Source organism: Mytilus edulis, chromosome 1, assembly GCF_963676685.1.
Source record: "Mytilus edulis chromosome 1, xbMytEdul2.2, whole genome shotgun sequence".
NCBI classification, from domain to species: domain Eukaryota; kingdom Metazoa; phylum Mollusca; class Bivalvia; order Mytilida; family Mytilidae; genus Mytilus; species Mytilus edulis.
The window spans coordinates 122,635,322-122,662,316 of record NC_092344.1 but is presented as its reverse complement, the minus strand read 5'-3'; the positions used below and the strand labels follow the sequence as shown (position 1 = coordinate 122,662,316).

General features: G+C 31.6%; 1 protein-coding gene across 10 annotated transcripts in view; it reads right to left on the bottom strand.

Annotated features, from left to right (window-relative positions):
* Positions 1-26,995, bottom strand: part of LOC139505082 (dystrobrevin beta-like) — a 91,752-nt gene that overhangs the window by 21,869 nt on the left and 42,888 nt on the right. For 5 of the 10 annotated variants that reach the window (XM_071294934.1, XM_071294931.1, XM_071294912.1 and 2 more), the window contains exons 8-13: positions 26,718-26,884; positions 25,427-25,551; positions 24,927-24,962; positions 23,458-23,562; positions 22,835-22,937; positions 1,018-1,103 (exon numbers count right to left, since the gene is read on the bottom strand). In XM_071294934.1, the coding sequence (XP_071151035.1) occupies positions 1,018-1,103; positions 22,835-22,937; positions 23,458-23,562; positions 24,927-24,962; positions 25,427-25,551; positions 26,718-26,884 (622 nt within the window). The remainder of the gene's footprint in view (positions 1-1,017; positions 1,104-22,834; positions 22,938-23,457; positions 23,563-24,926; positions 24,963-25,426; positions 25,552-26,717; positions 26,885-26,995) is intronic. The other 5 variants (XM_071294939.1, XM_071294932.1, XM_071294926.1 and 2 more) reach the window with 1 other exon arrangement.

Here is a 26,995-nt window from a genome sequence, read left to right as displayed (position 1 = left end):
GCATTACTTTTAAATCCTAAAAATATTTTCAGGAATGAATCTTTATGCATAAAATTGAAGGAAATAAAATAAAAAGATATTTTTCAATGTTTAAATACATTAGGTACATAACAACATAAAAAGAACTGATCACTTTTTCATTTGAACTTTGGTTGATAGTTGTCTCATTGGCAATCAATTATATAGATGTTTACAATGTCAATTATCTGAAAAAACTAAACTTAAATAAATATTGTGTAAACTTGATTAAAGAAAATGAAAATTTATGTATTACAACAGGGTGTGGAGCTGGGGCATTATAAGACTATTGCACAGTTCCCCATTTCCATTCAATTTCCAAAATATAATAGAGTTCCTCTAGAAAATACAAATGTTGAAATTTCCATCTCAATTCTCCTGGACTTTTAAGCTATCAACCAGTAAATGTATACTAATAATTGGAATATAATTAAAAAGATAATATCCATTAAGAATATTACACCTATTGTAGATGTATATGAAAGATAAAACAAAATAAAAACATTCACTTATTGCCTTAATGGTCACGCCACTGTGTGTTTTTGTTATATGTATTTTTAATTGTATTCATCTGATGAGTTAAGCCTTTTTTATCTGATATGCATAGTTTGTTCTTATGTTGTACTGTTACACCACTGTGATGACAGTCAAAAGTTAGGGGGAGGGTTGGGATCATGCTTATGTATATGCCTGTCCAAAGTCAGGAGCCTGTAATTCAGCAGTTGGCGTCTGTTGCTGTTATATATTTGTTTTCGTTCATTTTTTTGGTACATGATTTAGGCCGCTAGTTTTCTTCTTTGAATTGTTTTACATTTTTCAGTTTCAAAGGTCAGACAATGCCTCACATATTATCAATGGCTATGTTTTTTCTAAAGTAACAAATGATTTGTTAGAAAAGGATTCATGTTGTAGGAAACTAAAGGACTAAATTGTAATGTTGCAATGTTCTCCATTCTGGTATGCACTTAGAAATTCAAGATTAAATTAAGTATCTAATACCTATTTTTAGATTCTAACTGTATTATCAATTCTCTTTGTGCTTTATTGGTGTCTAAACTAAAGTTGATTTCTGTTGGACTTCTTGCCTATAATATAATATTTGTCATATTATTATTATAATATTATTCAAATAAGTTTCTGCTACAAAACAAATCATCATATCAAAAAGATATTTTGACTTCCATTTGAAACATCAAGCCAAAATCTTTCAATGTCATTTATGTGACAGCATTCACATACCACAACTGATCACATGATCACCAAAATCCCAATCATACAAAACTATACAGTACCAATCTACTTGAGAGAAAATATACAGTACCAATCTACTTGGGAGAAACTATACAGTACCAATCTACTTGAGAGAAAATATACAGTACCAATCTACTTGGGAGAAACTATACAGTACCAATCTACTTGAGAGAAACTTTGCTTTAAAAAGAAATAGAAGGATGTGTATGAGGATAAAAATGCCTGATCAAGCTTTGCAATTTACCAAGTTAAAAAGAGGCATATCTCTAGAACATTAAATGACTTACTAACCAAATTCAAACTCTGTCGGCATGTTGTTGTTCTTAGAAATATGTATGAGTTCAAAATATTTGGCATGCTTAAAACGAAACTAGGATGAACAGAAGGATGGAGGACTTTCAGGAGTAACAATAAATGTCCCAATTCCCTAACGCAGGCACATAAAAATGTATCGTCAAAAGCAAAATGAACACAAGAAGATGAACTATCAGTGATTTAACAACATCAATTTATACTCACTCTTGTGATCAATTTAGTGCATTGAGAAATTCTCTCATAGTTGAACATGATGGAAGTGTTATATTGATATTATAATTCTTTCAGATTATCATCAATATCAGTTTTATCATTTTAAATCATACGTGATGTGACAATATGAATTTGACCCCTTAAGTCTGTCCTAAATTGTTATGCTGAAATTGCTGCTTTATCAAAATTAAAATGGTCCTGAATATAAAAAGTCTGCTATCAAAGAAACCAATCAGTGATTCTAATAACCATACAATCCTAAACAATTAAACTGTAAACTTTATACTATCTATATGTTAATTTTCACAAGCACTTGCTAATGAAAAGAGTTTTAACTATAATTACATTTACACAGTAAGGACTGAAGTGTGTCAGAAAATGGCACTGACAACTTTTTAGAACCATGTCCACAGAGCAGCCATGTATTCCAATATATCAATGATTTAATACAAGTTAATCAAGGACCACTTTATGCGATTGATTCATTATAAATGTTCTAAATAGGACAATTAATGCCAATTTATAACAAATGAAATTCAATTTCAAACAATGCACTTCACCAATCAGTTAAGATAACATGTAATGATCGAGACAAGTTTTGAAATTATTGAATCAATCTTCTTTGTTGTTGTCCTTCAGACCTGATTTCTATAATATTGGATTTTGATATGTTACGTTTACCGATGATATCAAATCAACAGACCAATAAACATATGCCATTATCTCTTATGTCATATCTAACTCCTACTGCAGACTCAGTATATATAACTGGACATAGGGTTTCTTACTTTTTTTCAACTTGCATTAATATTTCTCTCACAGTATGAATGGTTTTTGGTGGTGTTTGTGTTGGTCCGTCTCTAGTGTTCTATGATGTGTTTTATTTACATCTTCCTTCGTCTATATAGTATAAAAGTTTCAAGTTGATTAGCCTTCAACTTCATCAAAAACTACCTTGACTCAAAACTTTAACCTGAAGTTGAACTGACAGACGGATAGACGAACGGACAAACGATGAACAAACAGACGCACATACTGAAAAACATAATGCCCCTAGGTGTGGCATAAAAACTTGTGACACAGATAAAGTTCTTGTCTGCTTTACAAAAACAGTGATTTAATTTAAAATAGCTATATTACTTACTGCATGTATAAAAGGGAGGGGCCATCACTTACTTAAGTTACTAAGTACGTAAAATACTAAACTGATCAGAAAAATTACTGAAAAGAGTAAGACCTCAAAATCTGAAATTGGAAATTAAATATTTAGATGTCCAAATTAATAAAATAAACCTAAGAGTATTTTTTCTGATCATTTTTTTTGTTGTTGCTGATCTGTTTAGTTTCTCTTTATCTTTTTCAATTTCTGCTCAAAACACAAAAGAGGGTAAAAAAAACTACTAACTATATCAGCTAAAATCGAAAGAAGCAAAATTTTGTTGCTAGACAACTTTCTTCATATTGTATATATTGTATAACATCTTGTTTTGCTGATCATTTTTGTCTTTTATAATACAAAAAATCAAAAAAAAAAAATGAGTAAAAATGTCATCAAAGGGCAATAACTTTGATAAGGAGTCGACTGACCATTTTGATCATGTAGACTTATTTGTAGAGCTTGTATTGCTAATTTATGAAATTTAAAGTTTCTTGGAATAAGAAGACCATGCAAAATCATTTAATTATACAATTTTTTTGTAAACTAAATCAATGAGGCTGTTACTGAGGAAGCTTTATTATAGTTAATCAATTATATAATAATTACCTGGAATAAATATTGTGATTTAGAGTAAGAGAAAATAAAGACCATGTATGGGTGACATTGTTTCTGTGGTTTATATACAGAGTAAAATCTAAATATGTCCCCAGACTGTATTATATCTCAATTCAAAGTCAAAATTATAAAGATTCTTTCACTTAAAAGAGTATTCAGGTTTTAAACATGTTCAAATCTACAGCTTTGATAGCAATCAATCAATAGAAGAAATAAACCCACCCCCACATCACACAGCCATTTCCATTTTTAATCAAAGAGACTTATTTATTTTTCAATTCAAAATTAGCTTTTCAAATGCAAATGTAAGCTTGTATGACATTGTTATCATATGCATACTTATCTTGATGTATGAAATTTGAACAAACAGAAGAAAACTTCTTAACTTAAAAGCTTATTTCATTATCCTACTAATTATTCAATTGTTATAATATGTTCATTGTCAATGAAGTTTCCGACTTAAAGCAAGACAATAACATTCAATGGGAACTTAACTTATTTTAAATATTCAGTCATGTCAAACTATAAGACGATGTTTCACATGTATCCTGCTACATCCTCTCTGTATTTTTTGTTAGATGTATTTTTGGTGTCTTTTTGTTGTTTGGATGTACAAGTACCCGGCCACGTCCACTCTGTGTTTTTGTTAGATGTATATTGCTATTTGTATCCATATGATGAGTTAAGCCCTTTTCAACTGATTTTATCAGTTTGTTCTTATGTGGTACTGTTACACCACTTTCCATGGAATAGGGGAGGGTGTTGGCACCTTCAACCAAGTTTAACCTTGTCACATTATGTATGTGCCTGTCCCAAGTCATGAACCTGTAATCCAGTAGTACCCGTCAGATAGATGTTTGTTGCTATATATCATATTTGTTTTTTATTCATTATTTTTTACATAAATCAGGCAGTTAGTTTTCTCATTTGAAATATGTTGATGCTTTTTATACCTGACTGTGTGGTATGGGTTTTACTCATGTTAAAGACCGTATGGGGACCTAAAACTGTTCATTTCTGTGTTATTTGGTCTCTTGTGAATAGTTGTCTTTATATTGGCAATCATGACCACATCTTCTTATTTCTATATTAAGTGATTTCAACAGCAAATCATGTGAGTTTAAAGATATATAAAGATGTGGTATGACTGCTAATGTATTGTTAGGAGTTAGAAACTAAAAGAAAAGAGTGGAATGGACTTCTGCATTAAAAACATTAATAAACAACTGCACCAAATGAGTATGATAAACCTGCCTTCAAAGCATTGAAATTGTTGCCAGAATAGAATTGAAGTGAGTGTGGTAGTTCTGTTTAAATAGTCTTTAAACTGGCTTGCAGGAATATTGCAGTAAGATATCATTTGGCCAATAAAAGTCATCTTAAAGTCTGATAATTATTAAAAATCAAATATAAATATATCAAACTTCAAATTATCTAACAAATACAAAATGTAGTGTTAAGTTACAACATTGCCTAACTCTGGAATGATAAATAACAATATTTCTCCTTAATAAGTAGTATAGTTTCCGCAAACCCAATAATGTTGTAAAGTTTCAAGTAAATCCATCCAAGCATGTTCTAGCTAGAGTAGACAATGTGACAGTTTTAGTCCCCCAACAAGAAACTTTATGTGTCAATCCAGCCAATAGTTTGGAGTAAATCAATCTTACTAAATTCAAGTTCGATCTTAATTTGTGAATAATTGCCTTAAATCAAATGGTTAATATTGCTGAATCTCTAGAAGGGCACACTAACAAAATTTTAGAATTGAAAGGGTGCGTTTAAACGTCGAAGTCCTTGATCTACAAAAGATTTTAAGTCTCTTTATGGTAACATTCTTCTAGTATTAGTGTTGATGTCAGGAGATATTGAGTTCACTTCTGATTCACATCTTGTCTAATAGGCTCTACCCTAGGGATTCACAACTTGTCTATAAACTCTAAGAATTCACAACTGTAAATGCTTGTCTATTATTTAATGTCTAATGGTAACATTTAGTTAACAGTGAGCTTTTTTTGTTAGGCTGCTGTCACATTAACATTTATTCCATAGTGTCTCTTATTCATAAATACAGGGTAATGCAGAAAAAAGAAACAATAAAAACTACTTGTTCTAATCATGCTTACCAAGCTATGGAGAGAAAAACTTCGTTTTATCCTTTTGATTAAGTTATACATATCCTTGGCCCTGTTCACATTCAAACTAATAAATTTCACAGATAACATGAACTTTGATTAATTTTTATTCCCTTAATAATTTCCTTTTCAGATGTTAAATCATGCATTTTCAACTCCTTTCAAGCAACAGTTCATTTTGTTTACTGCTATTTACACATTTCATATGGTAATAAGCCATCTCTTATTCAACACGAAGTGCCAGTTTACGCTATGACATTGTTAAAGAACAATTCCATATTAGAAAAGTAATTTCAACTGTCAGCTACCAGAAGAAAAGGAGGCTTGCATGATATTGTGTCATCAAACAGTTGTATAATAATAAAGCCATCATCAAAAAAATATTGCAATAGCCCGGAGAAGCTATTGGATTTATACTTCAGATTAATAATCTATATAATATATTCAACCAATAATTTGTCAACAATCAAATCATAGTTCACTTCTAGAAAAAAAACCACACATGTGATTCACTTTTGCAAAAACAATTTGAATCTTAATCGCAAAAACTATCAGAACTTAAAGACCTTCCACAAAATCATTTTACACTGAGAAACATGTATTACTAATACAGCCTCTAAATACTCCTGTCAAGTTTTGACGATAAATGTCCAAATAATGAGGTAACTGATGTTACTACGATTCAAAGTTCACAACAAATTCATATGTCATCATTAATCCCGGGATAACAGAACAAAATATTGAAATCAAATGTAGACCTAGAGAGAACACTTCAATATATTCCAAATACTGATCCAAGCAAAAAATTCAATGTATATCAATACTATCGTTACGACATAAAATACATCTCCGAGATCTTATTAAGTGGGTCAGTAAATGACAATTTTTTTGTGAAATTCATATATTATTCATAGTAAAATTGGTCTATGATGATGTACTGATTATACAATCAATATAACATGTAGTTATAGTCAACATAATTTTAATATTGTTAATTATTGATCTGAATGGAATGAAACTGAAATTACACTATGCCTCCCTAATATAAACTTTTTAGTATGTAAAATAAACCAAATCAATTGATGTTCTCTGTATATCAGGGAAGGAATGGTGTGGGTTATCAGGAGCTGTTAACCTCATCAGGAGCTGTTTAAATAAACAAGGCAAGGTTTTGCCAAGCATTTCTATCCTATTTTGAGCAGAGTACAAATAAAACTAGTATATATTGAGACAATGTATGGTTATTCTTTATATACTGTATCACTAACCCTCCTCTTTTTAAATTCTTGTATAGGTCCCTTAAATTATAAATTGGTAAAATGAGGAATTAATATTTTTTTGCATACAAGAAAGGTCTCAGATTCATTATGTACAATTTTAAAATTCTAAGTTTTTCAATAATTGCTATAGTTACTAAATACTCAATACCAAACTAACATAATAAGAATTGAAACATTCTAACACTCCTTATACAGACAGTTTCTTACTGAGTTACCAAAGTTCAGACTTTAAGTAATAATTTATTGACTTCAAAAGTATGAGTTTACAGTAGGAAGCTGTTCATCTTTCACTGAACCATAAATAATTATGTCTTAATGCCAAATTAGTCTATCTTCAAGACATGCAAATCTTACATTTCAAAGTAATTTGTACCTTACATTTTCAACAGACTAATGACAATAGTTAAAGCATTCATTTCCTGTCAACAATTTGTCTATAGATACATTACAATGTCAACCTCATGAAAATACAGTGAATATAACATGAAATGTATCCGTTTTAAATTGCACCTAATTAATGATGTGCTGTATACCGTTCAACATAATAGTTTACTAAGTAATCTAAAAGGAAGTTCTTGGAAAATAATACAAAACGACATGTCATCAAAGGTCAAGGTCAAATAACCAATCCTGCTGATTAGAAGATAGTTATCACTATATCAAACATGTCATCTGATGTCAAGGTCAAATAATCCACTCCAGTAAACAAGGACATAAATTCTCCTACATGATGCAGGTCAGAGTGTCATCTGAAGTCAAGGTCAAACACACCACTGCAGTAAACAAGGACATTAATTCTCCTACATGATACTAATTAGTGTAACCTGAAGTCAAGGACAAAAATTCCACTCTAGCAAACAAGGACAACAATTCTTCTACATGATGCAAGTCAGACTGTCACTTAAGGTCAAGGTCTAAAACACCAATCCAGTGAACTATTAAAGACATTACTTCTTCTACATGATGCAAGTCAGAGTATAACCTGAAGTCAAGGTCAAACAATCCACTCCAACAAACAAGGACAAAAATCCTACTACATGATGCAGTCAGACCGTCACTTAAGGTCAAGGTCAAACACACCACTCCAGTAAACAATTAAAGACATAACTTCTCCTACATGCATGACATGATACAAGTCAGAATATCACCTGGAGTCAAGGTCAAACAATCAAACTACGACAAACAAGGACAAAAAATGCTACTACATGATGCAAGTTGACTGTCACTTAAGGTCAAGGTCAAACACACCACTCAAGTAAACAATTAAAGACATTACTTCTCCTAAATGATGCAAGTCAGAGTATAACCTGAAGTCAAGTTCAAACAATCATCTCCAACAAACAAGAACAAAAAAATCCTACTACATGATGTAAGTCAGAATGTCACTTGAGGTCAAGGTCAATCATTCCTCTCCAGTAAACAATTAAAGACATGACTTCTCCTACATGATGCAAATCAGTGTCACCTGAATTCAAGGTCAAACAATTTACTCTGACAAACAAGGACAAAAAATCCTTCTACATGATGCAAGTCTGATTGTCACTTAAGGTCAAGGTCAAACACACCACTCCAGTAAACAATTAAAGACATAACTTCTCCTACATGATGCAAGTCAGAGTGTCACCTGAAGTCAAGGTCAAACAATCATCTCCGACAAACAAGGACAAAAAATCCTACTACATGATGCAAGTCAGACTGTCACTTAAGGTCAAGGTCAACCACACCACTCCAGTAAACAATTAAAGACATCACTATTCCTACATGATGCAAGTCAGAGTGTCACCTGAAGTCAAGGTCAAACAATCCACTCCAACATACAAGGACAAAATATCTACTACATGATGCAAGTCAGACTGTCACTTAAGGTCAAGGTCAAACACACCACTCCAGTAAACAATTAAAGACATCACTATTCCTACATGATGCAAGTCAGAGTGTCACCTGAAGTCAAGGTCAAACAATCCACTCCGACAAACAAGGACAAAAAATCTACTACATGATGCAAGTCAGACTGTCACTTAAGGTCAACGTCAAACACACCACTCTTGTAAACAAATAAAGACATGACTTCTCCTAAATGATGCAAGTCAGAGTGTCACCTGAAGTCAAGGTCAAACAATCATCTCCGACAAACAAGGACAAAAAATCCTACTACATGATGCAAGTCAGATTGTCACTTAAGGTCAAGGTCAAACACGCCACTCCAGTAAACCATTTAAGACATTACTTCTCCTACATGATGCAAGTCAGAGTATAACCTGAAGTCAAGTTCAAACAATCATCTCCAACAAACAAGAACAAAAAAATCCTACTACATGATGTAAGTCAGAATGTCACTTGAGGTCAAGGTCAATCATTCCTCTCCAGTAAACAATTAAAGACATGACTTCTCCTACATGATGCAAATCAGTGTCACCTGAATTCAAGGTCAAACAATTTACTCTGACAAACAAGGACAAAAAATCCTTCTACATGATGCAAGTCTGATTGTCACTTAAGGTCAAGGTCAAACACACCACTCCAGTAAACAATTAAAGACATAACTTCTCCTACATGATGCAAGTCAGAGTGTCACCTGAAGTCAAGGTCAAACAATCATCTCCGACAAACAAGGACAAAAAATCCTACTACATGATGCAAGTCAGACTGTCACTTAAGGTCAAGGTCAACCACACCACTCCAGTAAACCATTTAAGACATTACTTATCTCCTACATGATGCAAGTCAGAGTGTCACCTGAAGTCAAGGTCAAACAATCCACTCTGACATACAAGGACAAAATATCTACTACATGATGCAAGTCAGACTGTCACTTAAGGTCAAGGTCAAACACACCACTCCAGTAAACAATTAAAGACATCACTATTCCTACATGATGCAAGTCAGAGTGTCACCTGAAGTCAAGGTCAAACAATCCACTCCGACAAACAAGGACAAAAAATCTACTACATGATGCAAGTCAGACTGTCACTTAAGGTCAACGTCAAACACACCACTCTTGTAAACAAATAAAGACATGACTTCTCCTAAATGATGCAAGTCAGAGTGTCACCTGAAGTCAAGGTCAAACAATCATCTCCGACAAACAAGGACAAAAAATCCTACTACATGATGCAAGTCAGATTGTCACTTAAGGTCAAGGTCAAACACGCCACTCCAGTAAACCATTTAAGACATTACTTCTCCTCAATGATGCAAGTCAGAGGGTCAACTGAAGTCAAGGTCAAACAATCAACTCCAGTAAACAATTGCAAGGACATTAAATTTTTACCAAACTTGGACAGAAGCTTCTTACAATCAAAAGATACTATCTAGAGGAAATTTTTTATAATAATTTTTCTGAATTTTTGTTGCATCAATTATTTTGAACAAAATTTTATTATTGCATCTTCTATTTACATGCATTTTTGTTGATGAATTAAGTTATAAATCATGAAGCAATGTTAAAATTATCTTCTTTTATCATTTGTGCATTCAATAAATTTATGTTTTATAAAAATGGGATTGCATATATACTGTATTAATTTTTTACAAGCTTCTTTTTTCCTACATTTCAAACGTTTTATTTCATAACTATAAATCTATTATGTGTATTCCCCTATTACACTGAAAACATAGACAACAGCAAAAGTAGGCAAGACACTGGGTTTTGCGGAACCCTTACAATTTTTTTATCTCCAGATCATGTCTCTTTTTATTTTTAGGGATTTGGCACCATCTTATTGGTTTATTCCCCCATATTTATACATATAAAATTGAGAATGGCAATGGGAAATGTGTCAAAGAGACAACCTGACCAAAGAGTTAAACACAGCTGAAAGCCATAAATGGGTCTTCAATACAGAGAAAATCCAGCAACTAGAATTGTGTTTTTTTTTGTACAAAGACTATGATGTTAGTTTTCTCGTTTAAATTGTTATACATTGTCATTTCAGGGCCTTTTGTAGCTGACTATGCAGTATCTCAAGGGCTTTGCTCATTAATGAAGGCTGTACAGTGACTTGTAGTTGTTAATTTCCGTGTCATTTAGTCTCTTGTTGAGAGTTGTCTCATTTGGCAATCCTACCACATCTTCTTTTTTATATTTAGCTGGCTCTTAAATAATCAAAGTGCTGGATAGCACCTCTGGAAAGTTTGCAACTGTAGCTGTGTATTATTCCAAAAAGGTTATAGACGTGTATTATTTCAAAAATGTATTTCATCACAGCTTGGATGTTTTAAACTAAACCATTGTCTTGTCAGTAATTATCAAAAATCACTTTTTTCATGTTTGTCATAAAAAGTTTTGATATTTTCTATTGCAACCTAAAACTGCAGATCTAAAATATTGAAATATACAGATAGCTCTGATAATTTCTTTTTAAGTACCCATGCCATGTCAACATCAAGGGCCTGTGAATTAGTATTTTTCTATTGGTTTAGATCCTTCATATATTTTTTTAGTAAATTAACACGTAAGTTTTTTTGTTTGAATTGCTCCACATGTTTCCTATCGGGGCCTCTTATAGCTTTCTGCATGTATATGGTACAGATATTTCTCATTATTGACGAGCATATGGTGGCCTATAGTTATTAATACATTTTCCTCCTTTGAACTCTTTTGAATAGCATAGTCTTTACAATAAATACCACATCCTTTTTTTATAAATAAGACAGTTACAGTAACTTAAATCAATACAAATGTAATGAAAGTGAATTTATATTAAAGGCTTTTATCTAAAATAGGGATGTGTCCATGGGACACAAATGATGCCCCCGCTAGCATTAATGTTATAAAGGGTCACAACTCAAGAACTGTAAATGTGCATGACGCTACCAAAATGTGTACTTGATCTGAGTTATGGGGTAATAAGCATTGTGTATACATTCTAATTACACAGTATTGCACAAAAGATTTGTTAGATCTTGACATTTGTTTTGTGTCAGAAACCTATATATTATGTCAAAAATTTTATCGCAATCCAAATTCAGAGCTATATCAAGCTTGAATGTTGTGTCCATACTTGCCCCAACTGTTCAGGGTTTCGACCTCTGTGGTCGTATAAAGATGTGCCCAGCGGAGCATCTGGTTCCATTTGTAACGAGGCTAAACCATAGAGCAGTAAAAATTACTCCACCAAAATTCAAGATTGATCTTTGTTTTATTGTTAAAAGTATTAACACTGTATAAATTTCATAACATTTGGTTGAGCGAACTGAAGTTAAATAACTAAAACGAAAATAGTCAGCAATTTTTTTACATATGTAAAGGGGCATAACTCTAAAATGGTATAACTATAGCCACCAAAATTCAAACTTGATCAGTGTTTGTGGTAATGAGCATTGTGTATAAGATTCATAGCATTTGGTTAAGACAAACTAAAGTTAGAGAACAGAAACTAAAATTTCAAGCAACTTTCCTTTTTGTAAAGTAGCATAAAATGCTAGAATGGTAAGTGACGCAATTAAATTCAAACTTGACTTGTGAATTGTGGTTATAAGCATTGCGTATAAGTTTCATACAATTTGGTTCAGGCAAACTAAAGTAAGAGAACAGAAACGAATTTTTGGATGTACGGAGGTACATGTACATACAAGTAAGGGAAGGACATACATACTTACAGCCATTTTAGCCAAAGGGTACACATCATGGACCTTATAATCATTTCTATAGAACTTGTCTTGATACCCTGAGCTATAATATTCGAAGAAGTGGATGCTGACTCGGTTGCTTTTAATACGGATGCTATCTATATGATACGAATTTACAATAACACACCAGATGTGGTATGATGTAAATTATTGGAAGAAGACCGTGAAGAAGAACTGACGTTGGGTCAATGTTTTTCTGCTGTCAGTTTGATCCACTTGAGCATGCTGAACGAGTAAAGTTCCTTATATCCACATTGGAATGTGAAACAATTAGTATTTAAAGTTTTCAAATGATTTTTGGCATCAAAATCTTCCGATCGATGTTTAGACAAAAACAATGCATTTTTTTTTATTTTTATTTTTTTTTATTAAAGCCGGTCATTTTTACCTTTACTCAACCTTGGCGTGAGACGTTAGACATATAATATAATTATCGAGTATTTTATATTCTTTCACCTGTGTTTTGTTTAAACAAACCATTATCACTTTTCAATTATCCGACGGCTTGGTCAAAAGTCAACTTGTTCTCGCATTTTAATCAGTCATTCCCGATTCTTTCGATACACTCGGGATTTTACATCGTTTACGTACGTACATATAGTAAACAGGTAAAAGTAGAGCGGGGAAATGTTCATTCATGAAATATTCATGAATGAATGAAAACGCAATCTCGCGTAGATTTCTTGTGATTTTCTCTACAGCGCATGGCAGATCCGCGAAGTAGTGTTTGTGATACTCATTTTTAAAATGAAGTTAAATTCATCTGAATCGTCGGTGAATATTCATTTCTTTTTATTCAAGCTGTAATCTTTTCAGTCAAAACAGTAGTTACTCAAAATTTTAAAAGAATCTTCCAAGAATCAGAACTCAAACACTAGTACTACACTATCTTGGAGCAGAATATATTGCGATAATCTGTCAACCGGAAGTTTGAGACCGACGCCTAAGGAAAGTAGCAATAGCAAGCTATAGCAAACTTTCAAAAAATGTGTACTAGTTCAGTAATAATCAACATGGATGTCATTCTAAACTCTAAAATATATAAATTAACTAAAATAAAAAAATACATACAAGACTAACAAAGTCCAGAGGCTTCTAACTTGGGACAAATGCAAAAATGTTGCAGAGCTAAACATGTTTAGTGAGATCTCAACCCTCCCCCTATAGGTCTAGCCAATGTAGAAAAACAAACACACAGCAATGCACACAGTACAACTCAGTTTAATAGAAGTCTGAGTCCGATTTCAGAATAGGTAACATAAGAAACTAAACAAAATAACAATGATACATGAATTAACAAAGGACTACTAGCAGTTACTGACATGCCAGCTCTAGACCTCAATTGCACTGATTGAAAGATTATGTCTTCATCATAATAAAATCAAGCACAACCCCTCCTGTTTGGAGTTTAGAACCATAAAGTCATAAAATATATGAGAAGAACATAACCAACAAACAATTTTAGAATAAATGTGCTTATTTCCAATACAAAGACCCTATGAGTGAATCAATATCAAAACCAAAATATGCAATCTTTAATGACCTGACACATACAGGAGCAAATTGAACAAGTTGAAATGGATATTTAACAATAGGAAATGTAAAATCATCTCTTTTATCATTAATTTTGGTATTAAGCTTCCCATTAAAGATATATATAGATATGTATGGGTATATTATATTTATAATACAAAACACAATGGAAACATAAATGTGAGTCAATGTAAATGCTCTCTTAGAGAAGCAATAATACCGTTAAAACAATTTATAGGCAGAATACAACTGAAGGCAGTTATAATAAGTATACAATCAATAGACTGATCAGTCAACAGCAGAAAGTTCAATCTTATAAATCCAAATCTTTTTCTAAAACAAACCAGAAGATTTACTGTATACAGTTGTAAGCCTTCTGGCATTTCAGAAACAAAATTATCAACTATTCTCATACTTGTTGAGTACAAGTATTTTCAATCAGATTTTCTAAATGAATGCATTCCCCTAAGCAAATATTCTCCATATATAAAATATCACTTGTTAATTAGTTTCAATATTTAAAAGTGCAGAGTTGTATAAAAGAGCAGGTTTTATGTTTGATGGTTTGTGATGTATGGCTTTAGAATACAACACATAGAACTCAGTCAATTATTTCATCAATATGCCAGAGGAATCCTTCATCAGCTGTCACACAGAGATTTGTATGAATGAGAAAAAGCTATGTGATATTCCATTATTTCTCATAATTAATCAAATTTTTATAATTTTTATAATAAATTCAGTTCAAAGATACTGCTAATCTAAAATAAAAACTTGTTAAATAATCAAATTGACTCTTATTGTAATATAATTTAAAAAAAAAAGTGTTTTAAGTATACTTGATGTTTTAAGTATCTATTGTGTTTCATATAGATGATACTCATGTTTTTTCCAGGTACATGTATTTCCAAAGTTTTAAACTCGTGAACTGTAAATGAGGTCAATATCGAAAACAACATCTGTCACCTCTGACTCTAATCTAGTTATATTCAAAACTTTAACTCAAGAACTGCATAATGAAGGTCAAAGCATTAACTCACAAGAGTTGAACCATGCCAGACAGACACGTTAGTTATTAAATATACCAAATATACATGTAGTTGACATATTAGAAAGGCACATAACCACATAAACTTAACTATGAGCTATGAACTATAGGGATTTCCTGTTGAAAAGTAAACAAAACTGGATCAAATCCACACAAATAAGCTATCCAATTAGCCTGAGCATGATAAGCCTCTACAAGGCCAGTAATAATTTCTATTTGACAGAAACCTATTCAAAAATGAACAATCTTCCCTGAATTTTATTGTTGGCTGGTTCTTGCAGTGAAGATGTTTATTGGTGAATGACTTTAGCAGTGAGAATGTTAGTGAAGGTTTATATTGGTCATAAAGCCTCTTCAGGAACAGACAAGATATTCCTGGTGACGTATGACTTCATCTCTCCACTTAATTACCCATAAATCATCAGGAAATCCCTGTCTGATATGGTTTATTGTGGTCTATATAAAGATAGTAATTATATAAGCATTTTGTCAGCAATGACAAGAGTCAGCTTTTAAAGGCAAGTAAACTACCATGTAGAATATAAAATTCATCTTATATAACTATTATACTAACTAGTCTAGAAACCAAATGTTAAATCCATGTAAATTGACTGATGTCAACATTATTGTAATGGAAAAATATTAAAATCACCATGGAAAAAATTGTAATGACCATACTATTTTTACATTTATAACAAGTGTGATCCACTACATTCATTGAAGAATGGTTTTTAATTATAACAGACAGCAACTTTTACCTTAGGGATTACACTTACAAAAATAACCAACAAGAATGTGTCCCCAGTACACGGATGCCCCATCCACACTATCATTTTCTATGTTAAATGGACTGTGAAAATGGAGGGAAATCTCTTATTTGGCATTAAAATTAGAAAGATCACATTATAGGGAACATGTTTACTAAGTTTCAAGTTGATTGGACTTCAACTTCATCAAAAACTACCTTGACCAAAAACTTTAACCTGAAGCATGACAAACAGACGAACTGGCAAATGAACATATGAACGGACAGACAGACAAACAGATGTACAGACCAGAAAAAATAATGCCCATAAATGGGGCATAAAAACAAAAGATATTAAACACCTTATAAAAAATTATACACCAATACCTTTTGTTTCTGGTTATGTAATGTACATGTAGTGTTTTTGTGTCAATAATTAATACACCAATACCTTTTGTGTTTTCCATCTTGTTTATACACAAAAAAGGGGACAGATGAATGATAAATTGTTTCAATAACATAGAATTAAGAAGACATGGATTGCTAAGTGACAGCTATCCACCAGTGGTCAAATATTGTGGATATATCATATAAACAATTCTGGGTCACCATATGGCCTTCAACAATGAGGAAAGACCCAAACCATATAGTTGGCAGTTCACAAGGACTTTAACAGTAAGCTAATTTAAAAATACAACATTTCATCTGATAACTTGGAGGTATTATTGATATGAAGTTTATTTATAGTAAATGTCATGTTATGTAACCTGCAGTTGTATTATATACCAATGTTTTATGCACCTGAAGTTTCTTTTGAAGTCGCTCAATTAACTCTATATCTGTAAATTAAAATACTTTAAACTTTAATTAAAAACTGGATTTGAATCTCATTTATAGCCTTGTCAATCTTAATCAATTTTTTTCGGCCATAAAAAGTTAATTACCAAGACCGTAGCCATGAATTAAAACCTATAAATTCCAATCAACTGTACTTTTTACTGTGGAGTTTTATCATATGTATGATGGCCAAAGAAAATCCATTATTTCCATAGAACAGGATGGAATCATGCATATAAATTGTCTGTAATTGTGATGCAATGGTTGTATAGTTTATGTAACTCATCAATACCAATTCTTAAATAACTCTGAATAATTCATTATCAAAAGATATATTTCTTCAGTTAAATAGGATTCTCAACAGTAACCATTTATTTTAAATTTAAATTCCAATCTGTCATTGTGATGACAATATAGACCAATTCTCCAGGGATTACAGACAGATTTTATCATGACTTTATGTCTATAAAACAATTATGTTTGTATATCTTTTGTCTAGACAATTAAAATCCAATCAGAGAGACTTACATTAAGTAGCAATAATAAAAGAAATCAATAATTCCATCTATGCTTTAACTTCTTGACAACTGACATATTCCAAATGTCTGTCATAAAAAGGATACCCATTTAATGTGTACTTACTACAGAAAATCCTTGTTAAAATAAAGTGATGTCTTTTTTAACAAGATTATCTTTAATATTGCTATCCCCCATATGATATATATATTCTAGTTTCGGTAACCTTTCTTTAACATTATGAATAATTAAAATAGTAACACAAAGACACTTACAACCCAAACAACTAGAATACTGTAAAATAGTTCATTTCCATGGAGATTCTAATTTGCAACCTTAATGTCCAAACCTGTTGTTTTATTTTCACGTTTTTTTTTCTTGTTTCCTGACTCTTATCTTCCTTTTAATATTAAAGTTTCTACAAGGGAATTCTTTATCTATTCTAGATAAAGACCTCACTGAGATTTCTACTTTATACTACAGTAGTCTTGTTTTTAACACTTCATAGAAGAGCTGTTCAAATTAGACATAACTGGTTTGGAAGAATAAACAACAGTGCATTGTACCATAACTAAATTAGGACAACTTTGAACCAAATTATATACATCTTCTTATATCTATCTACATTGATTTAGAGTTGAATAAAGGATAAACAAATTTCAAGTTATATCAAGAGGTTTCACAGATCCTTATGGACACAACATTAGCTTTAGTACATGATATTTTCAGTCTGATTGAAATCAATCCTTTCATCCTGTTTCTGATATGTCACATCAAACCTCTCAGCGCTCCTGTTTCTGATATGTCACATCAAACCTCTCAGCGCTCCTGTTTCTGATATGTCCCATCAAACCTCACAGTGCTCCTGTTTCTGATATGTCACATCAAACCTCTCAGCGCTCCTGTTTCTGATATGTCACATCAAACCTCTCAGCGCTCCTGTTTCTGATATGTCCCATCAAACCTAAAAGCGCTCCTGTTTCTGATATGTCACATCAAACCTCTCAGCGCTCCTGTTTCTGATATGTCACATCAAATCTCTCAGCGCTCCTGTTTCTGATATGTCGCATCAAACCTCTCAGCGCTCCTGTTTCTGATATGTCGCATCAAACCTCTCAGCGCTCCTGTTTCTGATATGCCGCATCAAACCTTTCAGCGCTCCTGTTTTTGATATGTCGCATCAAACCTCTCAGCGCTCCTGTTTCTGATATGTCGCATCAAACCTCTCAGTGCTCCTGATTCTTATGTCGCGTCACACGACATATCAGAAACGGGAGCGCTGAGAGGTTTGATTTAATTCAAACTGCTTTTTTTTTAAAATTGAAGTTGATAAAAGATTTTACATTATATTAAAAAATGAATAAATGATCTTTAATAAATTTTAAAATAAACATTTCACCGTAGGATTTTTATCAAACAGTATAAATGGAAGACTATTATACTAAGAAATGGAGATAATTAACCATACTAGTTATTTTCTTTCCTTCTTGTTCTGTCTATCTTATACTAGCTTTATCATAGAAGATTATTTCATCAATAAAACTGATTGCTCAACAAAAACCAGTCATACATTTTATATTGCAGTATTTATAAACATGAACTTAATTGCATATTCTGCTCTCAGAATAACTTTTAACACAAGCTTACATCAATAAGATAGAATTACTGTAATATTTAAATGTACTGTCAAATCTGATTTAATAACATCCCCATAATTCAAATAACTTTTGATATTTTAATGTTTTTTTGTCTATTGAAGAAAGTTCTAAAAATTTGATATTTAAAATGTTTGTATTGTCTGCATTTTCCTTATTGCCTGTATAAGATCTGACACAGACAGCAAAAAGAATTCTAAACTGTCAATGCAACATAATTGATAGCTTATCATAGAAGCTGATTTACAGGAGATTATATCTGTAAAAATATCTCACAGGTTTAATTTTAACTAATTCTTAATTTTCAAAAATGTTGGGTTGCAGAATACAATAATACCTATAGACTATTTTGGAAAAAAAAGCAGTTGAACTGCCATATATCATGCAATGAATATGCAGCCTTACCAATGAATATGCAGCCTTACATTCAAGTACATCATAGTATTTAACTTTTTCTGATATTTAACTTAAAAAAACAGTCTACAATGAAATAATGGCCGTATAGTCTCATTTTATATTGCAGAATTGATAAACATACACACAGTTGCATATTCTGCTTTTAATAGAACTATAAACAAGTTCTAACACCAATCAGATAGAATAGCTTTAATATTTAATAGTATATGTACTGTCAAATATGATTTTATAACATCCCCATTTTTGCAATGCAGTATGGGCTTTGCTCATTGTTGAAGGCGGTACAATTACCTTTAGTTGTTAATTTCTGTGTCAATTAGTCACTTGTGTATTGTTTCATTGGCAATCATACCACATCTTCTTTTTCATAATCAATCAGAATAACAAGCATGGAAGCCAAGAGAACTACATTCCCCCTCCAATTTGTTGCCATTTAATCATTATTACAACTAAAGCAAATTACTATGTTAATCTTTTTAACAGTGCAATATGAGTGAGATTGTAAAACTGATTAACACATTTTCTGTGTGTTACTAGATCTAGCTGACATATAATGATGGGACATATGGCCATTTCACATAATATCAATATTTACACTACCCTAATTATTTGTTAAAGTCAGCAGTTAATACTCATTATATTATACAATTCAACAGTTTACTTCATTTTAATTACACAGACTATAATTTACTTCTCAAAAAATGAGGTCAGAAAATAACTAGGAAACCTTAAAATATTTCAAGGGAGATAAAATTAGAAATATCTTTCAGACAGGCTGCTTTTCCTATTTTTTAATAAAACTAGAGGCGATCAGAGTGACAGTAACTGGATTTTATAACATTTGTTTGTGTCCTGACATTTTACAAGATCACAAGGACCATAACTCCTGACCAGCAAAGTAAACAATACCAAACAAGACCTCCATTTTTTCACCAGTAACAACAAATTCAAAACGAATTCAAGGTTATCTGATGAAATGAAATATTTTTGGATTCTTTCATCTTAAGATTTATTTGTTTCTTCAAACTTAACTTATTTATTGCACTCCCTTTTTGAAGAACAAAAGAATATCATAGAAAATATCATTATCGTTTGAAAAAAATTGAAGAAGAAAAAATATCTAAATCTATGTAATAAAATCTATCAGAGTTGTCTCCCTTAGACCTAGGACTATAAAAATTCTGTAATTTCTCCAGGTCACAGTGGCACCCAAAATAACTTTAGGTTTTGTTAATAACATTGTTTATAATCAGGTTACTTATTGTGAATGTGTAGTCATGTGTAGTCTAAATGTACTTTAATAATTCTTATCATTCTAATCATTTTCTATGTTTTATTTTGTAATTCAAGACAAGACTAGAAACATCATTTTCCAATCTTTCATTAACCACAACTCCTGAACGGTTAAATTGCGAAAATTGTCAATTTCAAACGTGGCCTCCATTATGTCATCAGTAACAACATGTTAAAAATTTGAAAAGCTTTGGTTGAACTGTTAGTAAGTTAAAGCATAGATACAACTGAAACCACCATAACTCCTGAACAGTGAAACTGGAAATCATCAAAATTAAACTTGACCTCAATTTTATCATCCGTAACACCATATCAAAATTTGAAAAGTTTTGGTTGAACAGTTCATAAGTAAATACATAGACACTGTTTGGCAGCCATCCACCCAGATGCCAAAAGTGTATCCCCTAATCAATAACTGATTCTTCCTTTGGAAATCCCATTGTAAAAAAAGTGAACTGGACAAATGGTTTGGTGTAGATAAATGTGTATGCACTGTAATACATTGAATTTGGTCTATCACTATATAATTATATGAATTAATAGTATTCTTCAGTTCATGACTAATTTGGTCTATCACTATATAATTATATGAATTAATAGTATTCTTCAGTTCATGACTAATTTGGTCTATCACTATATAATTATATGAATTAATAGTATTCTTCAGTTCATGACTAATTTGGTCTATCACTATATAATTATATGAATTAATAGTATTCTTCAGTTCATGAGTAATTTGGTCTATCACTATATAATTATATGAATTAATAGTATTCTTCAGTTCATGACTAATTTGGTCTATCACTATATAATTATATGAATTAATAGTATTCTACAGTTCATGACTAATTTGGTCTATCACTATATAATTATATGAATTAATAGTATTCTTCAGTTCATGACTATCTTTTCGTTCTTGTTATGGATGGATACATGTAAATATGATCAATTAATCAAAGATGGCTGAGACACAAACTGACATTTTACATTATCAATAAACAGCTGCGACATGAGTGCATGATACATCCAACGTCTTGTGTGGAGGTCTTATGCAATAATCATAAATAGTTTCTGAGAAAGTTTAAAGCAATAACCATATATTGTTTTTGAGACACGGCGGGACATGTTTTTATTTACAAAATACTCAATAACTAAAAAAAAAAATTTTGAATCATCACCAAAAAGTATACAGATCTTTAGATTAATATAACAAAGAAGTGTGTAAAGTTTTAAGCAATAATCATATATCGTTTTTGAGATACGGCACAACATGTAAAAAAACCCTCCTCCTTTTTTACAAAATACTAATAACTCAAAAATGAAATTTTGAGTCATCACCAAAAAGTATACAGATCTTTAGATTAATATAACAAAGACATGTGTAAAGTTTTATGCAATAATCATAAATCGTTTTTGAGATATGGCGCGACATGTAAAAATCCCCTCCCCCTTTTTTACAAAATACTCAATAACTCAAAAATGAAATTTTGAATCATCACCAAAAAGTATACAGATATTAAGATTAATATAACTAAGAAGTGTTTAAAGTTTTAAGCCATAATCAAGAATTGTTTTTGAGATACAGTGCGACAGGTGAAAAAAACACACACCTGTTTTAGTTAAAAAGTGCCGTAACTCAAAAAGTTTAAATCTTATTCTCACCAAAACGTATACAGATCATTTGACCATCATAAGAAACAACCATATTAAGTTTCATGAAATTTGGATAAGTCGTTCTCAAGTTACGGTGCGACATGTTTACGCCGGACAGACAGACAGACGGACGGACAGACAGACGGATGGACAGACAGACGGATGGACAGACGGACGGACACCGGACATTTGTATAACATAATATGGCCCGTCAAATTCAAATTTTGACGGCCGTATAAAAATAGTCCTAAATGTAAGTTACACTACCAAATTTTATTAAGTTTTGATGACTTTATAAAATATAATTTTATGAAGCAGTGAAATACAGAAAATTTTTACAAACTTTTGCTTTAATGCTATCCCTTGATTATGTAGTAGCTTCTATCAAAGCTTTTCAAGGTTCTATGAAGGTCTGATAAGTTTATAAATGTCTTATAAAATCCTGATTGAATGTAGAATTGCTATCTCTTGATCCAAACTTTGTCAGACAGATAAAAGTTAACATTATAATAGTACTTACAGCATCTTTTGTATCTGCCGCTAGCCGCGCTGCATACCGTGCGATTAGTCTATGTTCATCATCAATACACATAGAATTCAAACTCTCTGTTAGCTTACTTGGACTGAAAAAATAAAATATAATAATACAAACATACAAACATACCCAAATGTTCGGTGAACTCTTTTTCATGTACATTCGTAAAGAAGGATCTACATAATGAAAACTGTGAGTATTCATCATTAATTCACTTAATAAAATCCTATTGTTTTTGATAATTCTCTCCTTGAGAAATGAACAATATAATTCACTAGACCATTTCTTTTAATGAGTTTTTGTAGAGTTAAAAAAGATAGATCTCTAATTTCTGTGTGACTAGTAATTTAAACAATATCTAAATAACTTTTGGTGAATTTGAGAGCAATAACAGAGTTATCTCCCCTAGGGCATTTCAACCAAATTATATCTTGAAATTCCAGAACAGGAATAGGGAACACATATAAATTGTGCACCACTTTTCATTCTGAACTTAAATGAATGTAAATGTTTTTGTTTGTCCTATTTTCACCACTTCCTGATTCTTAGGATGATATATATGCACTTTAATACTTCAATAGCAATAACGAGATTTATTTTCTCCGTACCTTTGAGGACTGTTGCCACTGTCTATTGATAACACATCAGGGGACTGACTAGTAACGATGGACGATTCGTGGTACCCATTCCTCACAGGGACTGGTGTAGGTGGTCTACAAAGAACATACAAACTGTTACATAATTTGCAAAAATAAACAGGATAATTAAAAATGTCAAATCAACAGAATGACGATAACTTTTATTTTTTAAGCAAAGTTGCCTGATTTTGTAATCGTGGTTTCGGTAGAAAAAAACCTACAGTGAAATTCCTCTACTTCTTGATTTTGTGTGGCTTAACTTTTGAAAGTATATATTTTGGATTGAAAAGTGAAGACACATTAAACCACCAACTATATATTTGGAAGGATAATGTAAAAAGATATAAGTAAGCTTCTCTATTTTGTGATTGACAATGTTACCACAAAGAAATATGTATTAAGACCTGCATAAAATTCTATAAAATCATGATTTTTCTTCAGTGTTATGTTATGCACATTTTGTGATGTGATAATTACATCAATGCATTGTATATAGTGTTAAATTCAGTTATATTTCTTGATTTCATCAATTGCCTATATGTTATGAGCAAAATTGAATAAATTCTCATACAAAGGTAATATGTTTGTGTGTGCTAACATGTCTTATTACCTCTTCTCCTTCATATAGTTTTATTTTGCATTGGTGGAAATTCTTTTTTTCCAAAGCTGATTGAAGCAAAATTAGTTAATTTGAAAATTGTTTTTACAAAGTTTCAGATGGCAAATGATAGCCACACAAAGTGTATACAGCTTAATTATATGAAAACTGCCTGATATCTCAAACATTACTGCTAAACTTGTTATTCTATTCTGATTAATTCCTAATGTTATAATATTCATGCAGACATATTCATTCCTAACAAAGAGGCATAACACATGTATTCCAACAACAGACCAAGGGGAGATAACAAATGTATTCTAAAAACAGATCAAAGGGAGACAAGATCAATCTAAAATTGTTAGTTAAACAATCAACATCTGACTGACTCATCTTCAAAAACATTTCTACACTAATAACAATCTTTTATATAGTACCATGAATCAGGAGGAGATAACTTCATGCATATTTTGTTAGTATCATACACTTGATGACTAAACATTTTCCAAGATCAGGAATACAATGAAACTATCTGTTTGACATGAATAGATGACTAGTTATCAGTCTTTATTTTCATATGTGTAATCATGCAGTATGTAAGGAAATCCTACAGAAAAGTAAACAAAATTACCTACAGTTTGATTAATTAATACACTGACAAAAAAAACTGCCAGAGCTGTTATAGGACAAATATCAAGCATTTTATTGGAAAAAGAAAGGTGACAAGTTTCAATCGGTGTTGAAAGATTATTCATTTTTTTGAGAAACAAAGACACAAAAAATGTCCAATCAAACTGTAGGTAATATAGCTGATCAGACATTCCAGACATTCCAGACATACTTTAACAGCTCCAATATGTCTTCAAATGGTAGATTACTGAAATACATTAATCAACATTAAACTTATTTAATGCTCAATTTTACTCCATTCGAAAAATTCTTTCATACTTGACTCAGCTAAAGACCAATTTACAGTTAGTCTTTGATAACAGAGTTTTCATTGTGAATTTCCCCAGTGATCAGTATTTTTGTGATTTTACTTTTTACAGTTAGTCTCTGACAAGAACGAATGTTATGCTGAAGAAAATACTTGGCAACTTCATCATATATCTATTATAGTAGGGATGGCTACAGTAAATCAGCAGCAGAGACACTTGTGTTGGGTCATTACCTCATACTCATAGTCTTAACATTGAAAAGACCTTTTTATTTTTAACAAAACCTACCGGTAAATGGTTTTTGTTCACCACAGCCTTTAACATTTAATTTCCTTCCACTTAATCTGATTCATATATTTGAATAGAAACAATTTTCAGCTGTATAAGATGCGACTCCACTTACATAATATAAGACAGATCTAATTTCTTTTCTGGTGTATTTGGGAACTGTGGAACATGTGCATTAGATTTTGGTACACACTTCAAAGATTTCTTCAATGCATGACCAATCTGTTTGGCAGGAGATTTCTGTAAGTATAGGAGGAAAAAAATATACATGAATCGAAGAAAATACAATTGTTTGTAAAATAAATGAGAAATGTGTACATCCCACACAGATGATGCCCATGTTTGCATATAATGTTATCAAGGGACATAACTCAAGATTGGTAAATGTGACATTACCCAAATTCATATCCTTGATTTTAGTTTTATGGTAATTAGCATTGTGCACAACTTTCATAACATTTAGATGAAACAATCTCTAGTTAGAGAACAGAAAGCAATTTTGGGGCAAAGGGATGTACAGATGGATAATGATGAAACTTTATGCCCCCTCAATTACTTTAGATTACAGTTTGCTTAATTTCCAATTTTGTTGACCTGAACTAAAACCTAGTTTAGACCAACCACATGTTAATGAAATGTGTCAGTTCCAAGATCAGGAAAGTGGTCAGTGATTGTCATTGTCCATACCATAATGCTTTTGTCCCTTACAGAACTAAAAGGCAGATTTTTGCTCTAGATCTAAAATATGACATATTGTACAGAAAGTTTTGCCTTGCTGTAAACCATATGATGCTGTTTTAAATGTCTTTATGTTGTTTAATGTTTAAGCTTTTTGGTGTAATACCACCATTGATTTTCCCCTATTAGTCTTTGTTAAATTTGTACTTTTCAAAAAAATGTGCAGAATTTATCTTTGTTTCAAATAAAGAAATACTTGGCATGAGTAAAGTTTTATCCTGTCCAGTACTATAGAAAAAATTTAACATAACATTTCATTGCATATATAAGAAAATAACCATCATTGGAAGTTAACCAATCAAATTTCTCCCCTTATTGTATCTGTGTACAAGGTTTAGTCACCATGTAACCTCAAGATTACAAAATTTTCTATAGAAATCCCAAATAAAAAATAATGATGTTTTGAAATACCCAAGACATATGTTTATGACACAGAAATGTTTTTACTGCAATAAAATGTAGGATTAATAACCTACAACTGTCAAATACAAGGGAATTTTTTTTTTCGACCTACTTTCGTATACAACCGGATGTGACGTACCATGATTTGGTGGTATTACACCTTTTATAAACATATAACCCACATCTCCTTAAATTCATTCAGTAGAAGGCAGGTGCTTTATTATCTATATACACTTTCTAGAAATGGTTTTATTAAGATCACTTACATAGGTAGTATATTCTTTCATTTCATGATCATTGCCATGGTTACCCGATGTGCGACCTCTCCAGAAACAATCTTGGCATAGTTGATAATTATAGCACCTTTGACATTTATATCTGAACCCCATGAATGATTCCCTATGACAACCTTCACACTGTACAGGATGAAAGACTGAAAAAGATAAAGAGGTATAAAATAATATTATGACATATATATAAAGCATACCTGCCAACTTTTCAAAATGCTCATGGGGGTTTTACAGGCAAGATGGCTCTTATAGTC